General features: G+C 51.6%; 1 protein-coding gene across 1 annotated transcript in view; it reads right to left on the bottom strand.

Moving 5' to 3' along the window:
• Positions 1-25,386, bottom strand: part of LOC147121683 (putative voltage-dependent R-type calcium channel subunit alpha-1E) — a 49,224-nt gene extending 23,838 nt beyond the window's left edge. Inside the window, exons 1-4 of the mRNA XM_085977985.1 lie at positions 25,294-25,386; positions 22,956-23,060; positions 20,227-20,395; positions 12,551-12,759 (exon numbers count right to left, since the gene is read on the bottom strand). Coding sequence (XP_085834111.1) covers positions 12,551-12,759; positions 20,227-20,395; positions 22,956-23,060; positions 25,294-25,386 — 576 coding nt within the window. The remainder of the gene's footprint in view (positions 1-12,550; positions 12,760-20,226; positions 20,396-22,955; positions 23,061-25,293) is intronic.
• Positions 25,387-25,757: the final 371 nt, after the last annotated feature.

Here is a 25,757-nt window from a genome sequence, read left to right as displayed (position 1 = left end):
GGGGATAGACAATCCAAGGGGGAGGCAGGCAATCTGAGGGGGAGGGGCAAGACAATCCAAGGGTGGTAGACAATTTGAGGGGGAGGTAGACATTCCGAGGGGGATGTAGAAAATCCGAGGGAGGGGGTAGACAATCCGAGTGAGGGGGTAGACAGTCCGAGGCGGATGTAGACAATCCGAGGGAGGGGGTAGACATTCCGAGGGAGGGTAGACCATCTGAGGGTGGGGCACCCAATCCGAGGGGGGTAGACAATCTGAGTTGGGGGTAAACAATCCGAGGGGGAGGTAGACAGTCCGAGGGGCGGGGTGTAGACAATCCGAGGGGGAGGGGGAGACAATCCAAGGAGGGGTACACAATCTGAGGGGGAGGTAGACAATCCGAGAGAGGGGTAGTCTATCCGAGGGGGTAGACAATCCGAGAGAGGGGTAGTCTATCCGAGGGGGTAGACAATCCGGGGAGGGGTAGACAATCCGAGGGGGAGGTAAACAATCCGAGGAGGGGTAGACAATCCGAGGGGGAGGTAGACAATCCGAGGAGGGGGTAGACAATCCGAAGAGGGGGTAGACAATCCGAGGTGGAGGTAGACAATCCTAGGGGCGGGATGTATACTATTCGAGGGGGAGGGGTAGACAATCCAAGGGTGGGTAGACAATCCGAGGGGGAGGGGTAGACAATCCGAGGGGGATCGGTAGACAATTCAAGGGGGAGGGGTAGACAATCCGAGGGGGGGTAGAAAATCCGAGGGTGGTAGACAATCCGAGGGGGAGGGGTAGACAATCCGAGCGGTGTAGACAATCCGATGGTGGGTAGACAATTCGAGGGAGAGATAGACAATCCGAGGGACGGGGTAGCCAATCCAAGTGGGAGGTGGAAAATCCGAGGAGAGGGGTAGACAATCCGAGGGGGAGGTAGACAATTCGAGGGGGGGGGGGTTTGGAAAATCTGTGGGGGAGGTAGGCAATTCGAGGAGGGGGTAGACAATCCGAGGGGGAGGTAGGCAATTCGAGGGGGAGGTAGGCAATCCGAGGGGGAGGTAGACAATCCGAGGGGGTGGTAGACAATTCGAGTGGGGGTAGACAATCCGAGGGGGGTAGACAATCCGAGGGGGTGTAGACAATCCGAGGGGGGTAGACAATCTGAAGGGGAGGTAGACAATCCGAGTGGGGGGGTGGATAATCTGTGGGGGAGGTAGACAATCCGAGGGGGGTAGACAATCTGAAGGGGAGGTAGACAATCCGAGTGGGGGGGTGGATAATCTGTGGGGGAGGTAGACAATCCGAGGAGGGAGTAGACAATCCGAGGGGGAGGGGTAGACAATCCGAGGGGGAGGGGTAGACAATCCGAGGGGGAGTGGACAACCCGAGGGGTGGTTAGACAATCCGAGGGTGGTAGATATTCAAGGGGGAGGTAGACAATCCGAGGGCGGAGCAGACAATCCGAGGGGGTGTTAGACAATCCGAGGTGGGTAGACAATCCGAGGTGGGTAGACAATCCGAGGGGGAGGGAGACAATCCGAGAAGGGTAGACAATCCGAGGGGGGTAGACAATCTGAGGGGGTGTAGACAATCCAAGGAGGCGTGGTAGTCAATCCGAGGCGAGGTAGTCAATCCGAGGAGGGGGTAGACAATCCGAGGAGGGGGTAGACAATCCGAGGGGGAGGGGTAGACAATCCGAGGGGGAGGGGCTAGACAATCCGAGGGTGGTAGACAATTTGAGGGGGAGGTAGACATTCCGAGGGGGATGTAGAAAATCCGAGGGAAGGGGTAGACAATCCGAGTGAGGGGGTAGACAGTCAGAGGGGGATGTAGACAATCCGAGGGAGGGGGTAGACATTCCGAGGGATGGTAGACCATCTGAGGGCGGGGCACCCAATCCGAGGGGGGTAGACAATCTGAGGTGGGGGTAGACAATCCGAGGGGGAGGTAGTCAATCCGAGGAGCAGGTAGACAATCTGAGGGGGAGGTAGACAGTCCGAGGGGCGGGGTGTAGACAATCCGAGGGGGAGGGTTAGTCAATCCGAGGGGGAGGGTTAGTCAATCCGAGGGGGAGGGGTACACAATCTGAGGGGGAGGTAGACAATCCGAGGGGGAGGTAGTCAATCCGAGGAGCAGGTAGACAATCCGAGGGGGAGGTAGACAGTCCGAGGTGTAGACAATCCGAGGGGGAGGGGTAGACAATCCGAGGGGGAGGGTTAGTCAATCCGAGGGGGAGGGGTACACAATCTGAGGGGGAGGTAGACAATCCGAGAGAGGGGTAGTCTATCCGAGGGGGGGTAGACAATCCGGGGAGGGGTATACAATCTGAGGGGGAGGGGTAGATAATCCGAGAGAGTGTAGACAATCCGAGGAGGAGGGGTAGACAATCCGAGGGTGGTAGACAATCCGAGGGGGAGGGGTAGACAATCCGAGGTGTGGGTAGACAATCCAAGGGGGAGTAGACAATCCGAGGGTGGGTAGACAAATCGAGGGGGGTGGGTGGACAATCCGAGGTGGGGTTGACAATCCGAGGGGGAGATAGACAATCCGAGGAGAGGGGTAGACAATCCGAAGGTAGGTAGACAATCCGAGGAGAGGGGTAGGCAATCCGAGGGGGAGGTAGACAATCCGAGGGGGGGGTTTTGAAAATCTGTGGGGGAGATAGACAATTCGAGGAGGGGGTAGACAATCCGAGGGGGAGGTAGACAATCCGAGGGGGTGGTAGACAGTCCGAGGGGGTGGTAGACAGTCCGAGGGGGTGGTAGACAGTCCGAGGGGGAGGTAGACAATCCGAGGGGCGAGGTAGACAATCCAAGGGGAGGTAGACAATCCGAGGGGGAGGGGTAGACAATCCGAGGGGGAGGTAGACAATCCGAGGGGGGCAGACAATCCGAGGGGGGGTAGACAATCCGAGGGGGGGTAGACAATCCGAGGGGAAGGGGTAGCCAATCCGAGGGGGCTAGACAATCTGAGCGGGAGGTATACAATCCGGGGGGGGGCTAGACAATCCAAGGGGTGGTAGACAATCCAAGTTGGGGGGTGGATAATCTATGGGGGAGGTAGCCAATCCGAGGAGGGAGTAGACAATCCGAGGAGGTGGTAGACAATCCGAGGGGGAGGGGTAGACAATCCGAGGTGGGTAGACAATCCGAGGGGGAGGGGTAGACAATCCGAGGTATGGTAGACAATCTGAGGAGGAGGCGTAGACAATCCGAGGGTGGGTAGACAATCCGAGGTAGGTTTAGACAATCTGAGGGGGACGGGTAGACAATCCGAGGGGGGGGGGGGTAGATAATCCGAGTGAGTGTAGACACTCCGAGGAGGAGGGGTAGACAATCCGAGGGTGGGTAGACAATCCGAGGGGGGGGGGGGTAGATAATCCGAGTGAGTGTAGACACTCCGAGGAGGAGGGGTAGACAATCCGAGGGGGAGGGGTAGACAATCCGAGGGTGGGTAGACAATCCGAGGTGGGGTTGACAATCCATGGGAGAGGTAGACAATCCGAGGAGGGGGTAGACAATCCATGGGAGAGGTAGACAATCCAAGTGGGAGGTAGACAATTCGAGGGGAGGGATAGACAATCCGAGGGGGAGGTATACAATACGAGGGTGGTAGGCAATCTGAGGGGGAGAGGTAGATAATCCGAGTGAGTGTAGACACGCTGAGGAGGAGGGGTAGACAATCCGAGGGGGAGGGGTAGACAATCCGAGGGTGGGTAGACAATCCAAGGGGGGGGTTGGCCATCCGGGGGGAGGTAGACAATCCGAGGAGGGTTAGACAATCTGAGGAGGGGGTAGACAATCCGAGGGTGAGGTAGACAAACCGAGGGGGGGGTTGGACAATCTGTGGGGGAGGTTGACAATCCGAGGGGGGGCGGTAGACAATCCGAGGGGGGTAGACAATCCGAGAGGAGGGGAGTAGACAATCCGGGGGGGGTTGACAATCCGAGGGGGAGGTAGACAATCTGAGGGGGAGGGGTACATAATCCGAGGGGTAGGGGTAAACAATCCGAGGGGGAGGAGTAGACAATCTGATGAGGGGTAGACAATCCGAGCGAGGGAGTTAGACAATCCGAGGGGGGGAGTAGACAATTCGAGGAGGGGTAGACAATCCGAGGAGGTGGTAGACAATCCGAGGGGGAGGTAGACAATCCGAGGAGGGGGTAGACAATCCGAGGGGCAGGGAGACAATCCGAGGAGGGGGTAGGCAATCCGAGGGGTGGCAGACCATCCGAGGGCAGGGTAGACAATCCGAGGAGTGGGTAGACAATCCAAGGGGGAGGTAAACCATAAATGTATTTTGATGCTTTGGCAACATCCGAGGAGGAGGTAGACATTCCGAGGGGGGTAGACAATCCGAGGGGGGAGTAGACAATTCGAGGGGGGAGTAGACAATTCGAGGGGGGGTAGACAATCCGAGGGGGAGTAGACAGTCTGAGGGTGAGTAGACAATCCGAGGGGGGTAGACAATCCGAGGGGGTAGACAATCCGAGTGAGGGAGTAGACAATTCGAGGAGGGGTGGACAATCCGAGGAGGGGGTAGAAAATCAAAGGAGGGGGTAGACAATCCGAGGAGGGAGTAGACAATCCGGGGGGGAGGTAGACAATCCGAGGGAGAGTAGACAATCCGAGGGGGAGTAGACAATCCGAGGGGGAGTAGACAATCCGAGGGGGAGTAGACAATCCGAGGGGGGTAGACAATCCGAGTGAGGGAGTAGACAATTCGAGGAGGGGTAGACAATCCGAGGAGGGGGTAGAAAATCGAAGGAGGGGGTAGACAATCCGAGGGGTAGGGAGACAATCCCAGGAGGGAGTAGACAATCCGAGGAGGAGGTAGACAATCTGACGGGGGGTAGACCATCCGAAGGCGGGGTAGACAATCCGAGGAGGGGGTAGACAAACCGAGCGGGAGGTAGACAATCCAAGGAGGTGGTCAATCCGAGGGGGGGTAGACAATCCGAGGGGGTGGTAGACAATCCGAGGGGGGGGTAGATCATCCGAGGATGGGGGTAGACAATCCGAGGAGTTGTTGACAATCCGAGGGGGAGGTAGACAATCCGAGGAGGGGGTAGACAATCCAAGGGGGAGGTAGACAATCCGAGGGGCGGGGGGTAGACAATCCGGGGGGAGGGGTAGACAATCCGAGGGGGGCTAGACAATCCGAGGGGGAGGGGTAGATAATCCGAGGGGGAGGGGTAGACAATCCAAGGGGGGCTTGGACAATCCGAGAGGGGGGGTAGTCTATCTGAGGAGTGGTAGTCAATCCGAGGGGGGGTAGAGAATCCAAGTGGGGGGTAGTCTATCTGAAGGGGGGTAGACAATCCGAGGAGGCGTAGAGACTCCGAGGTGGGTAGACAATTCGAGGGTTGGGGGTAGACAATCCGAGAGGGGTAGACAATCCGAGGGTGGGTAGACAATCCGAGGGGGGAGTAGACAATCCGAGGGGGAGGGGTAGACAAACGGAGGGGGTAGACAATCCGAGGGGGAGCTAGACAATCAGAGGTGGGAGGTTAGACAATCTGAGGGGGGGTAGACAATCCGAGGAGGGATAGACAATCCGAGGGGGAGGGTAGACAATCCGAGAGGGTTTAGACAATCTGAGGGGGAGGATAGAAAATCTGAGGGCTGGTAGACAATCTGAAGGGGGGGTTAGACAATCCGAGGAGGGGGTAGACAATCCGAGGAGGGGGTACACAATCCAAGGGGGAGCTAGACAATCAGAGGTGGGAGGTTAGACATTGCGAGGGGGCGGTAGGCAATCCGAGGTGGGGTTAGGCAATCCGAGGTGGGGTTAGACAATCCGAGGGGGGTGTAGACAATCCGAGGGGAGGGTAGACAATCCGAGGGGTGGGGGTTTGACAATCCGAGGGGGGAGGGTAGACAATCCGAGGGGGAGTGGTAGACAATCCCGGGGGGGTAGGCAACCTGACTGGGCAGGTAGACAAACCGAGGGTGTGTTGACAATCTGAGAGTGGGGTAGACAATCCGAGGGGGGGTGTTAGACAATCCGAGGGGGGGGGTTAGACAATCCACGGTGGGGTAGACAATCCGAGGGGCGGTAGACAACCTGACTGGAGGGTGTGGGGTAGCGTGGGCTGGTAGCTCTCCTGCTCATTCTGACTCCACAAAATACTAAAGATTTTTCAAGTCTTTGGGCCTTTTACGAGCAGCCTGCAATGGTCTCTTTATGGACCCCTGTTCCGGCTGCTCACAAACCGGAAATGCCAATCGGAATTTGCCCCTCACAATCCCTAACCAGGGCAAACAGAGTTAGGAGCCTGGGTCTGAAATGAGCGCAGGAGACAATTTTCCTCTGAAAAAACGGGTGGGTTTGGAGTGTGGGGGCAGTTAAATTGTGAAAAATGGGATTCCCGACCTGACCCCGCCTCCAATCCACCCACTTGTGGTTTTGACGAAGGCAGGACTAGGGCGGGCCGGGGGGTGGGCAACCAACCCACTCCCAGGGAGCGTTACCTCAATTTACATATTGTAACGAGTCTGCCAGCCTCTTTTCTAACCAACATTTTGAATTTAAATGCCTGTGGACGGGTTTCACACAATTCGTGAAGCCCAGCAGTCAAATCGAGGTGGGGACTGCTGCATCCAGAGGAAAGTGGCTTTATACCTACCTCCTGGATCCAGGGTCCCTGCCTAACCCACCCCTTGTGATCCTCCGGTGGCCAGCCATGATCCTCTCTCCTCCCTGCTGATGCTCTGGCTGACCCTCCACTGTCAAACCCTCGTGATCCCCGACACCCGCTCCCGATCCTCCAACCCCCTCCCAATCCTCCAACCCCCTCTCCATCCTCCAACCCCCTCCCCATCCTCCAAACCTCGCCCGATTCTCCAACCCCCTCCCCATCCACCAACCCCCTCCCGATACTCCAACCCCCTCCGCATCCTCCAACCCCCTCCCGATCCTCCAAACCTCTCCCCATCCTCCAACCCCCTCCACATCCTCAAAACCACTCCCCATCCTCCAACCCCCTCTCCATCCTCCAACCCCCTCCCGATCCTCCAACCCCCTCCCGATCCTCCAACCCCCTCCCGATCCTCCAACCCCCTCCCGATCCTCCAACCCCCTCTCCATCCTCCAACCCCCTCTCCATCCTCCAACCCCCTCTCCATCCTCCAACCCCCTCTCCATCCTCCAACCCCCTCTCCATCCTCCAACCCCCTCCCGATCCTCCAACCCCCTCCCGATCCTCCAACCCCCTCCCGATCCTCCAACCCCCTCCCGATCCTCCAACCCCCTCCCGATCCTCCAACCCCCTCCCGATCCTCCAACCCCCTCCCGATCCTCCAACCCCCTCTCCATCCTCCAACCCCCTCTCCATCCTCCAACCCCCTCCCGATCCTCCAACCCCCTCTCCATCCTCCAACCCCCTCCCCATCCTCCAACCCCCTCCCCATCCTCCAACCCCCTCCCCATCCTCCAACACCCTCCCCATCCTCCAACACCCTCCCCATCCTCCAACCCCCTCTCCATTCTCCAAACCCTCTCTATTCTCCAAACCCCACTTCATCCTCCAACCCCCTCTTCATCCTCCAAACCCTCTCCATTCTCCAAACCCCTCTTCATCCTCCAACCCCCTCTCCATTCTCCAAACCCTCTCCATTCTCCAAACCCCTCTTCATCCTCCAACCCCCTCTTCATCCTCCAACCCCCTCTTCATCCTCCAACCCCCTCTTCATCCTCTAACCCCCTCTTCATCCTCCAACCCCCTCTTCATCCTCCAACCCCCTCTTCATCCTCCAACCCCCTCTTCATCCTCCAACCCCCTCTTCATCCTCCAACCCCCTCTTCATCCTCCAACCCACTCTTCATCCTCCAACCCACTCTTCATCCTCCAACCCCCTCTTCATCCTCCAACCCCCTCTTCATCCTCCAACCCCCTCTTCATCCTCCAACCCCCTCTCCATCCTCCAACCCCCTCTCCATCCTCCAACCCCCTCTCCATCCTCCAACCCCCTCTCCATCCTCCAACCCCCTCTCCATCCTCCAACCCCCTCTCCATCCTCCAACCCCCTCTCCATCCTCCAACCCCCTCTCCATCCTCCAACCCCCTCTCCATCCTCCAACCCCCTCTTCATCCTCCAACCCCCTCCCCATCCTCCAACCCCCTCCCAATCCTCCAAACCCCTCCCCATCCTCCAAACCCCCTCCCCATCCTCCAAACCCCTCCCTACTGATGATGTGTTGTTGCAATAGTAATCCTGCTCAGTACGAGAGGAACCGCAGGTTCAGACATTTGGTGTATGTGCTTGGCTGAGGAGCCAATGGTGCGAAGCTACCATCTGTGGGATTATGACTGAACGCCTCGAAGTCAGAATCCCGCCTAAACGTAACGATACCCTAGCGCCGCGGATCACTGGTTGGCCTGGGATAGCCGACTCCGGTCGGTGTGTAGTGCCGCTCGTTTCTGGGCTGGAGTGCGGACGGATGGGTGCCGCCTCTCTCCTGTTTACGGATAGCATGTTCGTGGGGGACCTGGTGCTAAATTATTCGTAGACGACCTGATTCTGGCTCAGGGTTTCATACGCAGCAGAGCAGCTATCTCGGTGCGATCTATTGAAAGTCAGCCCTCGAGACAAACGTTTGTCGGTACCGAGAGCAACGCCCTCTACCCCCGGGTCGCTCCTCACGGGGAGGACGCTCTCCGGGGGGGGAGAGAGCGGAGGTGGACCGTGGAGCTCCTTGCCCGAGGTCTCTGCCACCTCCTCTCGACGGGAACACACCGTGTCCTTCTTCGGATCTAGCACGTTCCTTGCACCAAGCCTGTTCTGCCTCCTGGCCAGTTGCAGTTCGAGGACACGATGGTCGGCGCGGACACAATGGGCCGAAGGGCCTCTATCCGTGCTGTATAACTCTATGACTCTATGAATCTAACCCTCTTCATCCTCCAACCCCCTCTTCATCCTCCAACCCCCTCTTCATCCTCCAACCCCCTCTTCATCCTCCAACCCCCTCTTCATCCTCCAACCCCCTCTTCATCCTCCAACCCCCTCTTCATCCTCCAACCCCCTCTTCATCCTCCAACCCCCTCTTCATCCTCCAACCCCCTCTTCATCCTCCAACCCCCTCTTCATCCTCCAACCCCCTCTTCATCCTCCAACCCCCTCTTCATCCTCCAACCCCCTCTTCATCCTCCAACCCCCTCTTCATCCTCCAACCCCCTCTTCATCCTCCAACCCCCTCTTCATCCTCCAACCCCCTCTTCATCCTCCAACCCCCTCCCCATCCTCCAAACCCTCTCCATCCTCCAACCCCCTCTCCATTCTCCAAACCTCTCTCCATTCTCCAACCCCCTCCCCATCCTCCAACCCCTCCTGATCCTCCAACCCCCTCCCGATCTTCCAAACCCCTCCCCATTCTCCAACCCCCTCCCGATCCTCCAACCCCCTCTCCATTCTCCAACCCCCTCTCCATCCTCCAACCCCCTCTCCATCCTCCAACCCCCTCTCCATCCTCCAACCCCCTCTCCATCCTCCATCCCCCTCTCCATCCTCCAACCCCCTCTCCATCCTCCAACCCCCTCTCCATCCTCCAACCCCCTCTCCATCCTCCAAACCCCTCTCCATCCTCCAAACCCCTCTCCATCCTCCAAACCCCTCCCCATTCTCCAACCCCCTCCCGATCCTCCAACCCCCTCTCCATTCTCCAACCCCCTCTCCATCCTCCAAACCCCCTCCCCATCCTCCAACCCCCTCCCTACTGATGATGTGTTGTTGCAATAGTAATCCTGCTCAGTACGAGAGGAACCGCAGGTTCAGACATTTGGTGTATGTGCTTGGCTGAGGAGCCAATGGTGCGAAGCTACCATCTGTGGGATTATGACTGAACGCCTCTAAGTCAGAATCCCGCCTAAACGTAACGATACCCTAGCGCCGCGGATCACTGGTTGACCTGGGATAGCCGACTCCGGTCGGTGTGTAGTGCCGCTCGTTTCTGGGCTGGAGTGCGGACGGATGGGTGCCGCCTCTCTCCTGTTTACGGATAGCATGTTCGTGGGGGACCTGGTGCTAAATTATTCGTAGACGACCTGATTCTGGCTCAGGGTTTCGTACGTAGCAGAGCAGCTATCTCGGTGCGATCTATTGAAAGTCAGCCCTCGAGACAAACGTTTGTCGGTACCGAGTGCAACGCCCTCTACCCCCGGGTCGCTCCTCACGGGGAGGACGCTCTCCGGGGGGGGAGAGAGCGGAGGTGGACCGTGGAGCTCCTTGCCCGAGGTCTCTGCCACCTCCTCTCGACGGGAACACACCGTGTCCTTCTTCGGATCTAGCACGTTCCTTGCACCAAGCCTCTTCTGCCTCCTGGCCAGTTGCAGTTCGAGGACACGATGGCCGGCGCGGACACAATGGGCCGAAGGGCCTCTATCCGTGCTGTATAACTCTATGACTCTATGAATCTAACCCTCTCCATCCTCCAACCCCCTCTTCATCCTCCAACCCCCTCTTCATCCTCCAACCCCCTCTTCATCCTCCAACCCCCTCTTCATCCTCCAACCCCCTCTTCATCCTCCAACCCCCTCTTCATCCTCCAACCCCCTCTTCATCCTCCAACCCCCTCCCCATCCTCCAAACCCTCTCCATCCTCCAACCCCCTCTCCATTCTCCAAACCTCTCTCCATTCTCCAACCCCCTCCCCATCTTCCAAACCCCTCCCCATTCTCCAACCCCCTCTCCATTCTCCAACCCCCTCTCCATCCTCCAACCCCCTCTCCATCCTCCAACCCCCTCTCCATCCTCCAACCCCCTCTCCATCCTCCAACCCCCTCTCCATCCTCCAACCCCCTCTCCATCCTCCAACCCCCTCTCCATCCTCCAACCCCCTCTCCATCCTCCAAACCCCTCCCCATTCTCCAACCCCCTCCCGATCCTCCAACCCCCTCTCCATTCTCCAACCCCCTCTCCATCCTCCAACCCCCTCTCCATCCTCCAACCCCCTCTCCATCCTCCAACCCCCTCTCCATCCTCCAACCCCCTCTCCATCCTCCAAACCCCTCCCGATCCTCCAACCCCCTCCCGATCCTCCAACCCCCTCCCGATCCCCGATTCCCGGCCGGCCTGCATGCCCGCCGATCACCAACACCCGCCCCCTACATTCCCCGACTATGCAGCCCCCCACCCAACCAATCCCCGACTATGCCAATCCCCGACCCGACCCTCCCCCACCAAATGCTGACCCCGCAATACCTCCCCCGGGCCGACCCCTTGCATCTGTGGTCTACCCGCCTGCAGCCAGCCAGCCTCTCAATCTGGTTGGCTGCGGGCAGGAATCCGAGTCCTCACATTCAAATCAGGCCCTGCCGTTAAAGTCAGCCTCCCGGGTTTCCTGCCTGCCTTGGAGGCCACCTGCCCGCAACCCGCCTCCCATGAGAAAATTCTGGCCTAGATTTCAATATTGAAATGAGGCCCGTGCTCATTAAATTAGTCCCTGTCTCACATGTGCATGGCCGGAGAGAATACCATAAAAAGAAAAGAAAGACTTGCATTTCTATAGCGCCTTTCACGGCCACCAGATGTCTCAAAGTGCTGTACAGCCAATGAAGTATTTTTGAAGTGTTGTAATGTAGGAAACGCGGCAGCCAATTTGCACACAGCAAGCTCACACAAACAGCAACGTGATAATGACCAGATAACCTGTTTTTGTTACAGGAAACTTTCTGGTATCTGGCACGGACGGGACCGAGCTGGTGCCGGGTCTATCAACAATGCTGGAGAATCGAGCGCTATAGTTAAAACATACGGAGCTTCTGAGCTCCGTATCTAGCAACAAACCCTGTTGCTTAGCAACAGCTTCAAAACAATCAGCACAGCTTGCAAGCGTCTCTGAAGCTTAGCAACAGCTTCAGTTAGACGCTTGCACAGCCAGAAATGAGTAAAAAAAAGTAACTAAAAGTAAAAAAAGTTATCTGAACCGACTCCTGAATTTTGCCGGTTAACCGACATTTCCAGTTATTTAGTGGCTGGTTAATCGAAAGTTTCCTGTATGTTGATTGAGGGATGAATATTGTCCAGAACACCGGGGAGAACTCCCCTGCTCTTCTTCGAAATAGTGCCATGGGATCTTTTACGTCCACCTGAGAGAGCAGACGGGGCTTTGATTTAAAGTCTCTCTGAAAGACGGCACCTCCGTCAGTGCAGCACTCCATCAGTTCTACACTGGATTTTTGTGCTCAAGTCTCTGGAGTGGGTTCCTGAATCCACAACTGTCTGACTCAAAGGCGAGGGTGCTACCAACTGAGCCCCAGCTGACACAGTCAGCTTGGGATAGAGCATGGTGACATCACAAAATGGGCAGGTTGCGACCTTTGACTTGAATCTATTCTATCCAAGCCACCTAGACACACTGGATGCTCATTCTTGACCAATGTTTCATTCTTGACCAGTCCACAACTAACCAGTCCGCGCTAGTTCAATTCGTATCAGCTGGTCAGCACACTTGGATTGAATATGTGAACTGACATTTATAGTCCAACAAACTTCAGTTCCACCACCCTTGTATCAAAACTCCCACCTTCCTGGTCAGCTCAGAAAACAGCATACAAGAGTAAAAGCCAGGGGCCTACCTGTCCCCGGTGTTTGAGTGAACGTCCTGGACTGGGGGACCGAGACAGCCTCCGATCCCGGGACCGTTGCTGTGGATACTGAGCACGCTCCTCTGAGTTGCACAGAGATCTATCAGGTGACAGCAGATGCTTCCTTTCCTTGGAACGGCCTCTCGCATGACTGTCTGCGTATGGGATGTCCCCAGACAGACATAAATCAGCTCTCAGCCCTGTGAGAGGGGAAAACACATCCCTGAGAATTCTTCACTAACAAATTCCATTTTATTACTTTTTAAGGTTGTGATAGCGATGATACTGAGCAGAGTGAGACAAAGATAGTTGAATAAAAACCAAGTCAGTGTGTAACAGAGTGCTAATCCCAGACAGGTCAGTGTGTAAAAACTCAATTTTTGAATCCTTCCAATCAGGTTTTTGCCCCTGCCATAAGTACCGAAATGGCTCTTATCAAATTCACAAATGACATCCTATGTGACTGTGACCATGGTAAACGATCCCTCCTCGCCCTTCTTGACTTGTCTGCAGCCTTTGAAACAGTTGACCACTATCCTCCTCCAAAGCCTCTCCACCGTCGTCCAGCTGGGTGGGACTGCACTTGCCTGGTTCCATTCTCAACTATCTAATCGTAGCCAGAGAATCACCTGAAATGACTTCTTTTCCCGCTCCCGCACAGTTGCCTCTGATGTCCCCCAAGGATCTATCCTTGGCCCCCTCCTATTTCTCATCTACATGCTGCCCCTTGGCGACATCATCTGAAAACACAGCATCAGTTTCCACACATACGCTGACGACAGCCAGCTTTACCTCATCACCTCTTCTCTTGACCCCTCCACTGTCTGACATCCAGTACTGAATGAGCAGAAATTTCCTCCGACTAAATATTGGAAAGACCGAAGCCATTGTCTTTGGTCCCCGCCACAAACTCCGTTCCCTCCTGACACCATCCCTCTCCCTAGCATCTGTCTGAGGCTGAACCACACTGTTCGCAACCTTGGTGTCATATTTGACCCTGAAATGAGCTTCTGACCACATATCCGCTCCATAACTAAGACTGCCTTTTTCCACCTCCGTAACATCGCACGTCTCTGCCCTTGCCTCAGCTCATCTGCTGCTGAAACCCTCATTCATGCCTTTGTTACTTCTAGACTTGAATATTCCAACACACTCCTGGCTAGCTCCCACATTCCACCCTACGTAAACTTGAGGTCATCCAAAATTCAGCGGCCCATGTCCTAACTCACACCAAGTCCCGTTCACCCATCACCCTTGTACTCGCTGACCTACATTGGCTCCCTGTTAACGTAGGATTATGTAGGATTACATAGGAATTACGGCACAGAAACAGGTCATTCAGCCCAACTAGTCCATGCCGGCGTTTATGTTCCACTCAAGCCTCCTCCCGTCTTTCCTCATCTAACTCTATCAGCATAACCCTCTATTCCCTTCTCCCTCATATGCTTATCTACCCTCCCCTTAAATGCATCTGTACTATTTGCTTCAACCACTCCCTGTGGTAACGAGTTCCACATTCTCACCACTCTCTGGGTAAAGAAGTTTCTTCTGAATTCCCTATTGGATTTCTTGGTGACTATCTTATATTGATGGCCTCTAGTTATACTCTTCCCCACAAGTGGAAACACTCTCTCAGTATCTGCTCTATCAAAACATTTCATAATTTTAAAGAACTCAATTAGGACACCCCTCAGCCTTCTCTTTTTAAGTGAAAAGAGACCTAGTCTGTTCATCCTTTCCTGATAGGTATACCTTTGTATCATCCTTGTAAATCTTCTCTACACCCTCTCCAGTGCCCCTATATCCTTTTTATAATATGGCGACCAGAATTGTATGCAGTACTCCAATTGTGGTCTAACCAGGGTTCGATACAAGTTTAGCATAACTTCCCTACTTTTCAATTCTATCCCTCTAGAAATAAACCCTAGTGCTTGGTTTGCCTTTTTTATGGCCTGTGTTGCTACTTTTAGTGATTTGTGTATTTGTACTCTGTGATCCCTTTGCTCCTCTACCCCACCCAGGCTTGCACCCTCCAAGTAATAAGTGACCTCCCTATTCTTCCTACCAAAATGTAATAACTCACATTTATCTATGTTGAATTTCATTTGCCAATTATATGCCCATTCTAAGTTTATTAATGTTTCTCTGTAATTTGTTGCAGTCCTCCTCAGTATTGACTACCCCCCCCCCGCAATTTGTTGTCATCTGCAAATTTAGAAATTGTGTTTTTGATTCCAAAGTCTAAATCGTTAATATAAATTGTGAACAACAGTGTTCCCAGCACTGATCCTTGTGGAACACCACTACCCACCTTCTGCCACTGTGAATAGCTACCCTTTACCCCTACTCTCTGCTTTCTGTCTTGAAGCCAGCTACCTATCCATTCTGCTACTTGTCCCCTGATTCCACATTCTCTGACCTTATTCATTAGTCTATTATGTAATACCTTATCGAAGGCCTTTTGAAAATCTAGATAAATTACATCTACTACATTACCCTTGTCTATTCTCTCTGTTACCTCTTCAAAAAATTCAGTGAGGTTGGTCGAGCAAGACGTTCCCTTTTGAAATCCATGCTGACTATTCATTATTATATTTTTGGTTTCCTGATGTTCCTCTATTTACTACTTTAGTAGGGATTCCATTATTTTTCCTACCACCGATGTTAAGCTGACTGGTCTATAGTTCCCTGGACATGTTTTATCTCCCTTCTTAAATATGGATATTATGTTAGCTATCCGCCAGTCATCTGGCACTACACTGTTTTCTAATTAATTATTAAATATGTGTAGTAATGCATCTGCTATCTCTTCCCTAGATTCTTTTAAAATGTGCGGATGTAATCCATCTGGGCCAAGGGTTTTTTCCTCTTTGAGTTTGATTAGTTTATTTAATATATCTCCTCTTTTTATTTTAAATGCAGTTATCTCATTACTAATCTCATGATCCAATATCATGTCCACCCGTTCTATCTCCCTGGTAAATACTGAAGCAAAGTAATTATTTAATATTTCTGCCATCTCTCTATCACTACCTGTGGTATTATCCTGTCCATTCTTTAGTGGCCCTATTCCCATCCTGAACTTCCTTTTTTTTACTGATGTTCCTGTAAAATATTTTACTATTTTGTTTTATGTTCCTTGATAATTTAATGTCATTGTTCCTCTTTGCCTTCCTAATTGTTTTTTTGACTTCTCTCCCAATCCCTTCGTATTTTCCCTTATCATGCTCTCCCCTGCTGTTCATGTACTTAATGTATGCTTCTTTCCTTACCCTCAAGTTTTCTGTTATGGCTTTATTCATCTTGTTTTTTAGCGGAATATATTTTTCCTGGACTCTGTTGAACACCATTTTAAATGTTTCCCATTGCTGTTCTACATCATTGTTTGCCAATATTGTTGTCCATTTTATTTTCCGAAGTTCTATTCTCAGCCCCTCAAAATCAACTTTTCTCCAATCTATTAACCTGGTCTTTGTCATACTTATGTCCTTCTCAATTATTATTTTAAAGCATATTATATTTTGGTCACTATTGCCCAGATGTTCCCCTACTTTTACTTCTCTTATCTGCTCTGGTTCATTCCCCATTACTGGATCCAGTAGTGAATCCTCCCTTGTTGGGCTTTTTACATATTGGGTTAGAAAGGAGTCCTGTACACATTGTAGGAACGCTATTCCCTTAACCCCTTTACCTACCTCTTCTGTCCAATTAATATCAGGGTAGATGCAATCCCTCATGATTATTATTCTATGTTTTTTACTCATTTCGCTAATTTGTTAGCATATTTCTTTCTCCGCCTCCCTTCCACTATTAGGTGATCTGTAGACTACTAATTATCCCTAATAAGTGCCATTATGTTATCCCTAATAAGTACAACCATGCCACCTCCTCCTTTTCCCTCTCTATCTTTTCTAAACATGTTATACACTGCAATGTTTAATTCCCAGTCCTGATTTTTCTGCAGCCACGTCTCAGTAATCCCTATTATGCCTGGTTCCTCGCAATGCATGATTGCCTCCAGCTCCCCTGTTTTATTACGGACACTGTGTGCATTGCTGTACAGACAGTTTAACTCATTTTTAATAGCAGTTCCTTTCACTTTATTTTTAACCATCTTTTTATAATCCTGTTATAACTCTATTTATTCCCTGGCCATCAATGGTTAAGCAATGCATCGATTTTAAAATTCTCATCCTTTTTTTCCAAATTCCTCCATGGCCTCACCACTCCCTATCTCTGTAATATCATCCAGCACCCCCCGCCACCGCCCCCCCCCCCACGAGATCTCTATGCTCCTCGAATTCTGGCCTCTTGAGCATCCCTGATTTTAATCGCTCAACCATTGGTGGCCGTGCCTTCTGTTGCCTTGGCCCTAAGCTTTGGAATTCCCTCCCATAACCTCTCCGCCTCTCTACCTCTCTTTCCTCCTTTAAGACACGCGTTAAAACTTACCTCTTTGACCAAGTCTGCCCTAATTTCTCCTGCCAGTGTAATTAATTTCGGCATCCGTTAACTCTGGCCTGTGGTGGCACCGGCAGGTGTTTAACACTGTCTCTTAATATATTTATAAAACTATTTCTTTTGTCTTTGATATCCCTTCAGGTTGTTTTTCATACACCCTTTCTGCATCTCTTATTTATTTCTTTGTATTACTTTGTTGCTTTTTATAACTTTCCCAGTTTTCCACTTCTCCTTCCACGTGTGTAGGCCTCTTCTTACTTCATTTGTTGATCATAACTGCACAAGTGAAGCTTTTGCCTTTTAGGGTCACGTACTGGTTTAGTAATGTACCAAATAATTCTTTGAACACTGTTTGTCTCTGGCTTATTCATTAGCAGTTCAGCCTAGTTTTAGTGTTGTCTTTGATATCCCTCGCAAGCTTTTGCTCATATTCCCTTTTGGCAGCTCTTACCACTTTCTTCTTTGCTGATCTTAATATCATGGGATCTCTACTGTTCTTTGCCTTCATATAAGCCCTTTCTTTTAGTTTTATACTATCTCTCATTTCTCTTGTTGACCAAGGTTGTTTAATTATACAAGTAGAGCTCCTACCCTTTGGGGGTATGTACAGGTCCTGTATCCTATCAAATACTTCTTTGAACACCTCCCACTGTTCATCTGTAGTTTTACCTGTTAATAGTTCTGCCCAGTCTGTTGTGGTCAATTCCTGCCTCATCCCTCCAAAGTCAGCCTTACCTAAATGTAAAACCTTGGTTCGTGACTCACCCTTCTCCCTCTCAAACCTAATCATGTTATGGTCATTGTTAGCTAAGTGTTCCTTTACCATTATTTAGGATGGCCTAAATGATTTTACCAAAATAAGTCCCAATCCCTTTTGAACCTCAATATATTGCCCTTCATTGTGTGAACTGCTTCCAGCTTCGAGGGTAACTGCACAATCCCAAAACTGGTTAATGAGTTGGATTGACACTCACAGCTCAGGGATTGGAAACAAGGCTCATCCATCACCTGAGCTACAAGGCCACCTGTGCTCGATGTTTGGAGGCTGTGAGATAGAACTGCAACCCAACCATTCCCTGCCACACCAGCCACAAAAGTAGCAATATTTTAACCCAACATCCGCCGGCCCAAAGACATTGCTGTCCTCGCGCTGCCTCTGGCCCAAAGACATTGCTGTCCTCACGCTGCCTCCGGCCAAAAGACATTGCTGTCCTCGCGCTGCCTCCGGCCAAAAGACATTGCTGTCCTCGCGCTGCCTCTGGCCCAAAGACATTGCTGTCCTCGCGCTGCCTCCGGCCAAAAGACATTGCTGTCCTCGCGCTGCCTCTGGCCCAAAGACATTGCTGTCCTCGCGCTACCTCTGGCCCAAAGACATTGCTGTCCTCACGCTGCCTCTGGCCCAAAGACATTGCTGTCCTCGCGCTGCCTCTGGCCCAAAGACATTGCTGTCCTCGCGCTGCCTCCGGCCAAAAGACATTGCTGTCCTCGCGCTGCCTCTGGCCCAAAGACATTGCTGTCCTCGCGCTACCTCTGGCCCAAAGACATTGCTGTCCTCACGCTGCCTCTGGCCCAAAGACATTGCTGTCCTCACACTGCCTCTGGCCCAAAGACAATGCTGTCCTCGCGCTACCTCCGGCCCAAAGACAATGCTGTCCTCGCGCTGCCTCCGGCCCAAAGACATTGCTGTCCTCACGCTGCCTCTGGCCCAAAGACATTGCTGTCCTCACACTGCCTCCGGCCCAAAGACATTGCTGTCCTCGCGCTGCCTCCGGCCCAAAGACATTGCTGTCCTCACGCTGCCTCCGGCCCAAAGACATTGCTGTCCTCGCGCTGCCTCCGGCCCAAAGACATTGTTGTCCTCGCGCTACCTCTGGCCCAAAGACATTGCTGTCCTCACACTGCCTCTGGCCCAAAGACAATGCTGTCCTCGCGCTACCTCCGGCCCAAAGACAATGCTGTCCTCACGCTGCCTCTGGCCCAAAGACATTGCTGTCCTCACACTGCCTCTGGCCCAAAGACATTGTTGTCCTCGCGCTACCTCTGGCCCAAAGACATTGCTGTCCTCGCGCTGCCTCCGGCCCAAAGACATTGCTGTCCTCGCGCTGCCTCCGGCCCAAAGACATTGCTGTCCTCGCGCTGCCTCCGGCCCAAAGACATTGCTGTCCTCGCGCTGCCTCCGGCCCAAAGACATTGCTGTCCTCGCGCTGCCTCCGGCCCAAAGACATTGCTGTCCTCGCGCTGCCTCCGGCCCAGAGACATTGCTGTCCTCGCGCTGCCTCCGGCCCAAAGACATTGCTGTCCTCGCGCTGCCTCCGGCCCAAAGACATTGCTGTCCTCGCGCTGCCTCCGGCCCAAAGACATTGCTGTCCTCGCGCTGCCTCCGGCCCAAAGACATTGCTGTCCTCACACTGCCTCTGGCCCAAAGACATTGCTGTCCTCACGCTGCCTCCGGCCCAAAGACATTGCTGTCCTCGCGCTGCCTCCGGCCCAAAGACATTGCTGTCCTCGCGCTGCCTCCGGCCCAAAGACATTGCTGTCCTCGCGCTGCCTCCGGCCCAAAGACATTGCTGTCCTCACGCTGCCTCTGGCCCAAAGACATTGCTGTCCTAGCGCTGCCTCTGGCCCAAAGACATTGCTGTCCTCGCGCTGCCTCCGGCCCAAAGACATTGCTGTCCTCACGCTGCCTCCGGCCCAAAGACATTGCTGTCCTCACGCTGCCTCCGGCCCAAAGACATTGCTGTCCTCACGCTGCCTCCGGCCCAAAGACATTGCTGTCCTCACGCTGCCTCCGGCCCAAAGACATTGCTGTCCTCGCGCTGCCTCCGGCCCAAAGACATTGCTGTCCTCGCGCTGCCTCCGGCCCAAAGACATTGCTGTCCTCGCGCTGCCTCCGGCCCAAAGACATTGCTGTCCTCGCGCTGCCTCCGGCCCAAAGACATTGCTGTCCTCGCGCTGCCTTTGGCCCAAAGACATTGCTGTCCTCACGCTGCCTCTGGCCCAAAGACATTGCTGTCCTCGCGCTGCCTCTGGCCCAAAGACATTGCTGTCCTCACGCTGCCTCCGGCCCAAAGACGTTGCTGTCCTCGCGCTGCCTTTGGCCCAAAGACATTGCTGTCCTCGCGCTGCCTCCGGCCCAAAGACATTGCTGTCCTCACGTTGCCTCCGGCCCAAAGACATTGCTGTCCTCACGCTGCCTCAGCAGTTACCTGCAGTTGAAGACCTGCTGGATGACCTCACAGGCCTGCGGCTCCGTTTTTGGTAGAGGTCCTCCGGGCCAGTTCTCTCCAAGGAGTATTCGTTGAGCCAGGTGCCACTCGAGCGCTGGCCGGCAAACGTAGAGAATGAACGCTTCATTGGGCTTCGGTCTTCAGCCGACTGGCCGGTCAGAAGAGGAACAAATATATAAACCTTGAGTCAGTTGAATAATGTACACTAGAAAAAAATGATTATCAGCACTGAAGTGACAGAGGTACTACCACAAGGCATTTTAATATCCAACACTTTCCGAACTCGGCTGTGCAGTGCCTGCAGATTCTCTCTGGATTCTCTGTCCTTTTAATAATAATACCGATAAATGAGGATTAGCACTCTTTACCCTCCCTTATTGCATCATCTCCGACTCCCGCTCAATTCTTTCCCAGGGCCATTAGCTCCTTCCCTCAGTCTCCCCAATCTTCTACAATCTACAGTCCTTTTAAACCCCAAATTGTTATCACTTTACGTTATGAATTACCTCGTCTTCTCTCCTATTCTTCCCAACCTTGGTGACATCCTGCACTATGGGCCTTGGCCCATTCAGCCAGTGGCTGTGGGTAGCATACTCGCCTCTGAGTCAGACTGTTGTTATCAAGTCCCACTCCAGGGACTTGAGCACAGAAATCTAGACTGACACTCCAGTGCAGTGCTGAGGGAGTGCTGCACCTTCGGAGGTGTTGCCTTTTGGATGAGACATTAAACCGAGGCCCCATCTGCTCTCTCAGGTGGACGTAAAATAGCACCATTTTGAGGGGAGTTATCCCTGGTGTCCTGGCCAATATTTATCCCTCAGTCAACATCACTGAAACAGATTATCTGGTCATTATCACATTGCTGTTTGTGGGATCTTGCTATGTGCAAATTGGCTGCCGTGTTTCCTACATTACAACAGTGACTACACTTCAAAAGTACTTCATTGGCTGTGAAGCACTTTGGGACATCTGGTTGTCGTGAAAGGCGCTGTAGAAATGCAAGTCTTTCTTTCTTTCTATTCCTTAGGTTTAGCAATTTAAAAACATTTTGAAGGTTTATTACAGTTTGATCCAAGTACAGCCGAGCTCATTACACCTTGGGCCAACCAGACACAAGTGAGACCAATACAAAAGCAAAATACTGCTGAAATAAAAACAGAAAATGCTGGAAACTTGCAGCTGGTCAGGCAGCATCTGTGGAGAGAGAAACAGAGTTAACGGCCCAGAAATTCGGGTCGGGGGCTTCCCGTGGGTGTAAGCCCCCGACCTGCACTTACCTTGCGCCCCGGCCGTTGAGCTGTGGGCCCGCGTGGAATTCCGATCCTGGGCCTGCTCCAGCTGCCGGCGCGCAGTGCTTGCGTATCCCAGGGGCGCAGTTAGTTCGATGCGTCCCCTGGGATCACATGGGCCATGGGGAGCTAATCGGAGCAGGGAATGCTCCATTCATAAGTCTGACAGCAAGTGCTGTCAAAACTTATAAATACTATGGGCCCCAAAACATCACAAACTCTTCAAATAATTTTTTTTTTAAATCACATTTTTTAAATAAGCTATAAATTACATGAAATAACTATTTTAAACAATAATTTAAATTTTTGAAAAAAATTATTTTATTTTCTAACGGGGCTAAAAATAAACTTACCTTTCTTTAAAGTATTTAAAAATAATAAACCTGTGGAAAAAGTGTTTTAATTTTAATTAATTCACCACTTACCTTGTAAAAAGCAGGCCTTGCGACTGCTTTTTATATGTGTAACTTCTGGAGACTTACCCTCCCGGGAAAACCTGCAAAAAAATCATAAGTTCGATGCACACGCGCAGCCTCTCCTGCGCACGCGTTCGAACTCTGAACCCCTTCGTTCAGGGGAACGGAAGTGCTGCTTTCCTGCGCATGCGCAGTGCATGCAGGAAACCGGCACTTCCATTGGGCTTATGGGTGAGTACCCTGTGCGTACTCACCCATGGAGACCCGAAGTTCTGGGCCAATGATTGTTTCAGGTCGATGACCTTTCACCAGAACTGGAAAAAGCTGGAGATGGAACAGGCTTTAAGCAGGTGCAGGGGCAGGGAAAGAGGGGAGGGGAGGAAAGAACAAAAGGGATGGTCTGTGATAGGGTGGAAGGCAGGAGAGATTAAGAGACAAAAGGGATGATGATGCAAGACAAAAGGAAATGGTAATGGAACAAGTTAAGAAACAAAAGATGAATTTAGAGGCTGTACTTGGATCAAACTATAAAGGGCCTTCAAAATGTTTCAACCCATTGGGCTTTGGTCTGTCCAGTCACAAGAGCAACAAATATATAAACCTTGAGTCAGTTGCATAATGTACACTAGAAAAGAATGATTAGCAACACTAAAGTGACAGATACTAACACAAGGCATTTTAATATCCAACACTTTCTGAACTCGGCCGTGCAGTGCCTGCCGATTCTCTCTGGGATCTCTGTCCTTCTGTTTCCACTGGAACAGGTAAGGTGAAGAAGAGATTTAATATAGTGGTTTTTAAAATTAGGAATAGTTTGATAGAGAGAACAGGTTGAGCCTATTTCCTCAGGTTAGGGAGTCAGTGATGGGGCGGAGGGGGCGGGGGGTCATTCATGTAATAATAAAGGGAGTGAGGAGAGGGGTTTGGAGAAATGTCTTTACACCACTGTACGAACTGGAGAAAGAAGCACAGAGATGGGTTTAGAGACAGACAGAGGATTTACCTCGGACTCAATCTCAAGTCGGGGCATGGACACTGCCCGGCCTTGGCTTTCGATGGGGAGATAATGGCCGTTATGAGGATAGTCCAGTTTTCCTTTCTCTAGCTCCTGTATATCACAAATCAAAAAACACATGGCCTAATTAATGCAATATATCTAATTAATAGGATATCTACATATTATATTTAAAGATCTTGTGTACGGAACACACTTCCTGTCCAAAAAACTTACTTCCTGTTTTCGTGATTTTCAATCATGCTTTTTAATGTTACCATTGAAAATCCCTATGTAAATATTTATGATGGGAAAACTGAAGATGTAAACATTTCCTGCACCAGCATAGATTGTTGGTCACCAATCAAATTACTCAAATGCTTTTTGACAGACCTTGGCTGCCATTTCTTTTTCTTACTAAATGAAGTTTCTGTATTCTAGGTTTTACACAAAATCAGAAAAAAGACATATTTCACCATAACAGGATTGAATTTATCCATTGAATTGAGTCTTTTAATGCCTTCATTACCTCCAAGCCTCAGCCTATCACGAAAGCCTGAGCTTCCACTGGACAGTTAAAGATCTCAACCACATCAGCACATTCTGAGCAGATGTACTTAGCAGAATTAACCAACAATAGATATGTGCATTAACAGCACAAGAAAACTAGAACTATTTTGAGTTAGTTAGAGATTTTTTGACTTCTCCAAAAGACTTCGAAAAATCCCCACAAAATTGAATTCCCTGAGCTTTATTTCATTTATTAGTAAATGCTGTTTTCTGTTGTGAGCAGGTCAGGCACACAGCACCTGTGAACAGCAACATGTGTTATTGATTGTTAGGGAAGAAAACATAGAAATTATTGATAAAGAATAAATTGTTGTTTATTGCTGGGAAGGAGGATGACTGGGGCAAAAAAAAGGGCAGCAAATGAGTTGGGCATTGGAGCTGTACACGTCTTGGTAATGCGTACACAACCTGGTAATCTGTATACACCCTGGTAATCTGTACACGCCCTGGTAATCTGTACATGCCAGGGTAACCTGTACACACCCCGGTAACCTGTACACGGCCCAGTAATCTGTACACACTCTCCCAATCTGTACACGCTCTGGTAATCTGTACATGCCCCGGTAATCTGTACATACCCTTGTAATCTGTACCCACCCTGGTAATCTGAACACACCCCGGTAACTTGGACACGCACCGGTAATCTGTACATGCCCTGGAAATCTGTACATGCCCTGCCAATCTGTACACATGCCCTGGTAATCTTTACACACCCTGGTAATCTGAACACGCCCCGGTAATCTGTAAATGTCCCGGTAATCTGTACATGCCCTGCCAATCTGTACATGCCCTGGTAATCTGTACACACTCTGCCAATCTGTACATGTCCCGGTAATCTTTACACATCCCGGTAATCTGTACACGTCCCGGTAATCTGAACACGCATTGGTAACCTGTACATGCCCCAGTAATCTGTACATGCCCTGGTAATCTGTACACACCCCGGTAATCTGTACACACCCTGGTAATCTGTACACACCCTGGTAATCTGTACACACCCTGGTAATCTGTCCATGCCCCGGTAATCTGTCCATGCCCCGGTAATCTGTACACATCCTGGTAATCAGAACACGCCCCAGTAATCTGTAAATGTCCTGGTAATCTGTACACATCCTGGTAATCTGTGCATGCCATGCCAATCTGTACACATCCCGGTATTCTGTATATGCCATGCCAATCTGTACATGCCCTGGTAATCTGTACAAGTCCCAGTAATCTGTACACAAACTGGTAATCTGTACACATCCTGGTAATCTGTACATGTCCCGGTAAACTGAGCACGCACTGGTAACCTATACATGCCCCAGTAATCTGTACACATCCCGGTAATCTGTACACACCCTGGAAATCTGTACACACCCCGGTAATCTGTACACACCCCGGTAATCTGTACACACCCAGGTAATCTTTACACACCCTGGTAATCTGTACACACCCTGGTAATCTGTACACACCCTGGTAATCTGTACACGACCCGATAATCTTTACACGCCCCGGTAATCTGTACATGTCCCGGTAATCTGTACACACCCTGGTAATCTGTACATGTCCCACTAATCTGTACATGTCCCAGTAATCTGTACACGCACTGGAAATCTGTACACGCCCTGGAAATCTGTACTTGTCCCAGTAATCTGTACACACACTGGTAATCTGTACACGCCCCGGTAATCTGTATATGCCCTGGTAATCTGTACACACCCCAGTAATCTGTACACACCCTGGTAATCTGTAAACACCCCGGTAATCTGTACATGCCCCGGTAATCTGTACACACCCTGGCAATCTGAACACGTCCCGGTAATCTGTACACGCTCAGCCAAACTATACAAGCCCCGGTAATCTGTACACGTCCCGGTAATCTGTACATGTCCCGGTAATCTGAACACACAATGGTAACCTGTACATGCCCCAGTAATCTGTACACATCCCGGTAATCTGTACACACCCTGGTAATCTGTGCACACCCCAGTAATCTGTACATGTCCCGGTAATCTGTACACATTGTGGTAATCTGTACACACCCCGGTAATCTGTACACACACTGGTAATCTGTGCATGGCCTGGTAATCAGTACGTGCCTGGTAATCTTTACATGCCCTGGTAATCTGTGCATGCCCCAGTAATCTGTAAAACCCCGGTAATCTTTCCATGCCCCAGTAATCTGTACAAACCCGGTAATCTGTACAGACCCCGGTAACCTGTACACACCCCAGTAATCTTTACACACCCTGGCAATCT

The sequence above is a fragment of the Somniosus microcephalus genome, chromosome 3 (assembly GCF_052327205.1).
Source record: "Somniosus microcephalus isolate GS21.2 chromosome 3, FLI_Smic_1.0, whole genome shotgun sequence".
Classification (NCBI taxonomy): Eukaryota; Metazoa; Chordata; class Chondrichthyes; order Squaliformes; family Somniosidae; genus Somniosus; species Somniosus microcephalus.
This window is presented reverse-complemented; position numbering and strand designations above follow the sequence as displayed.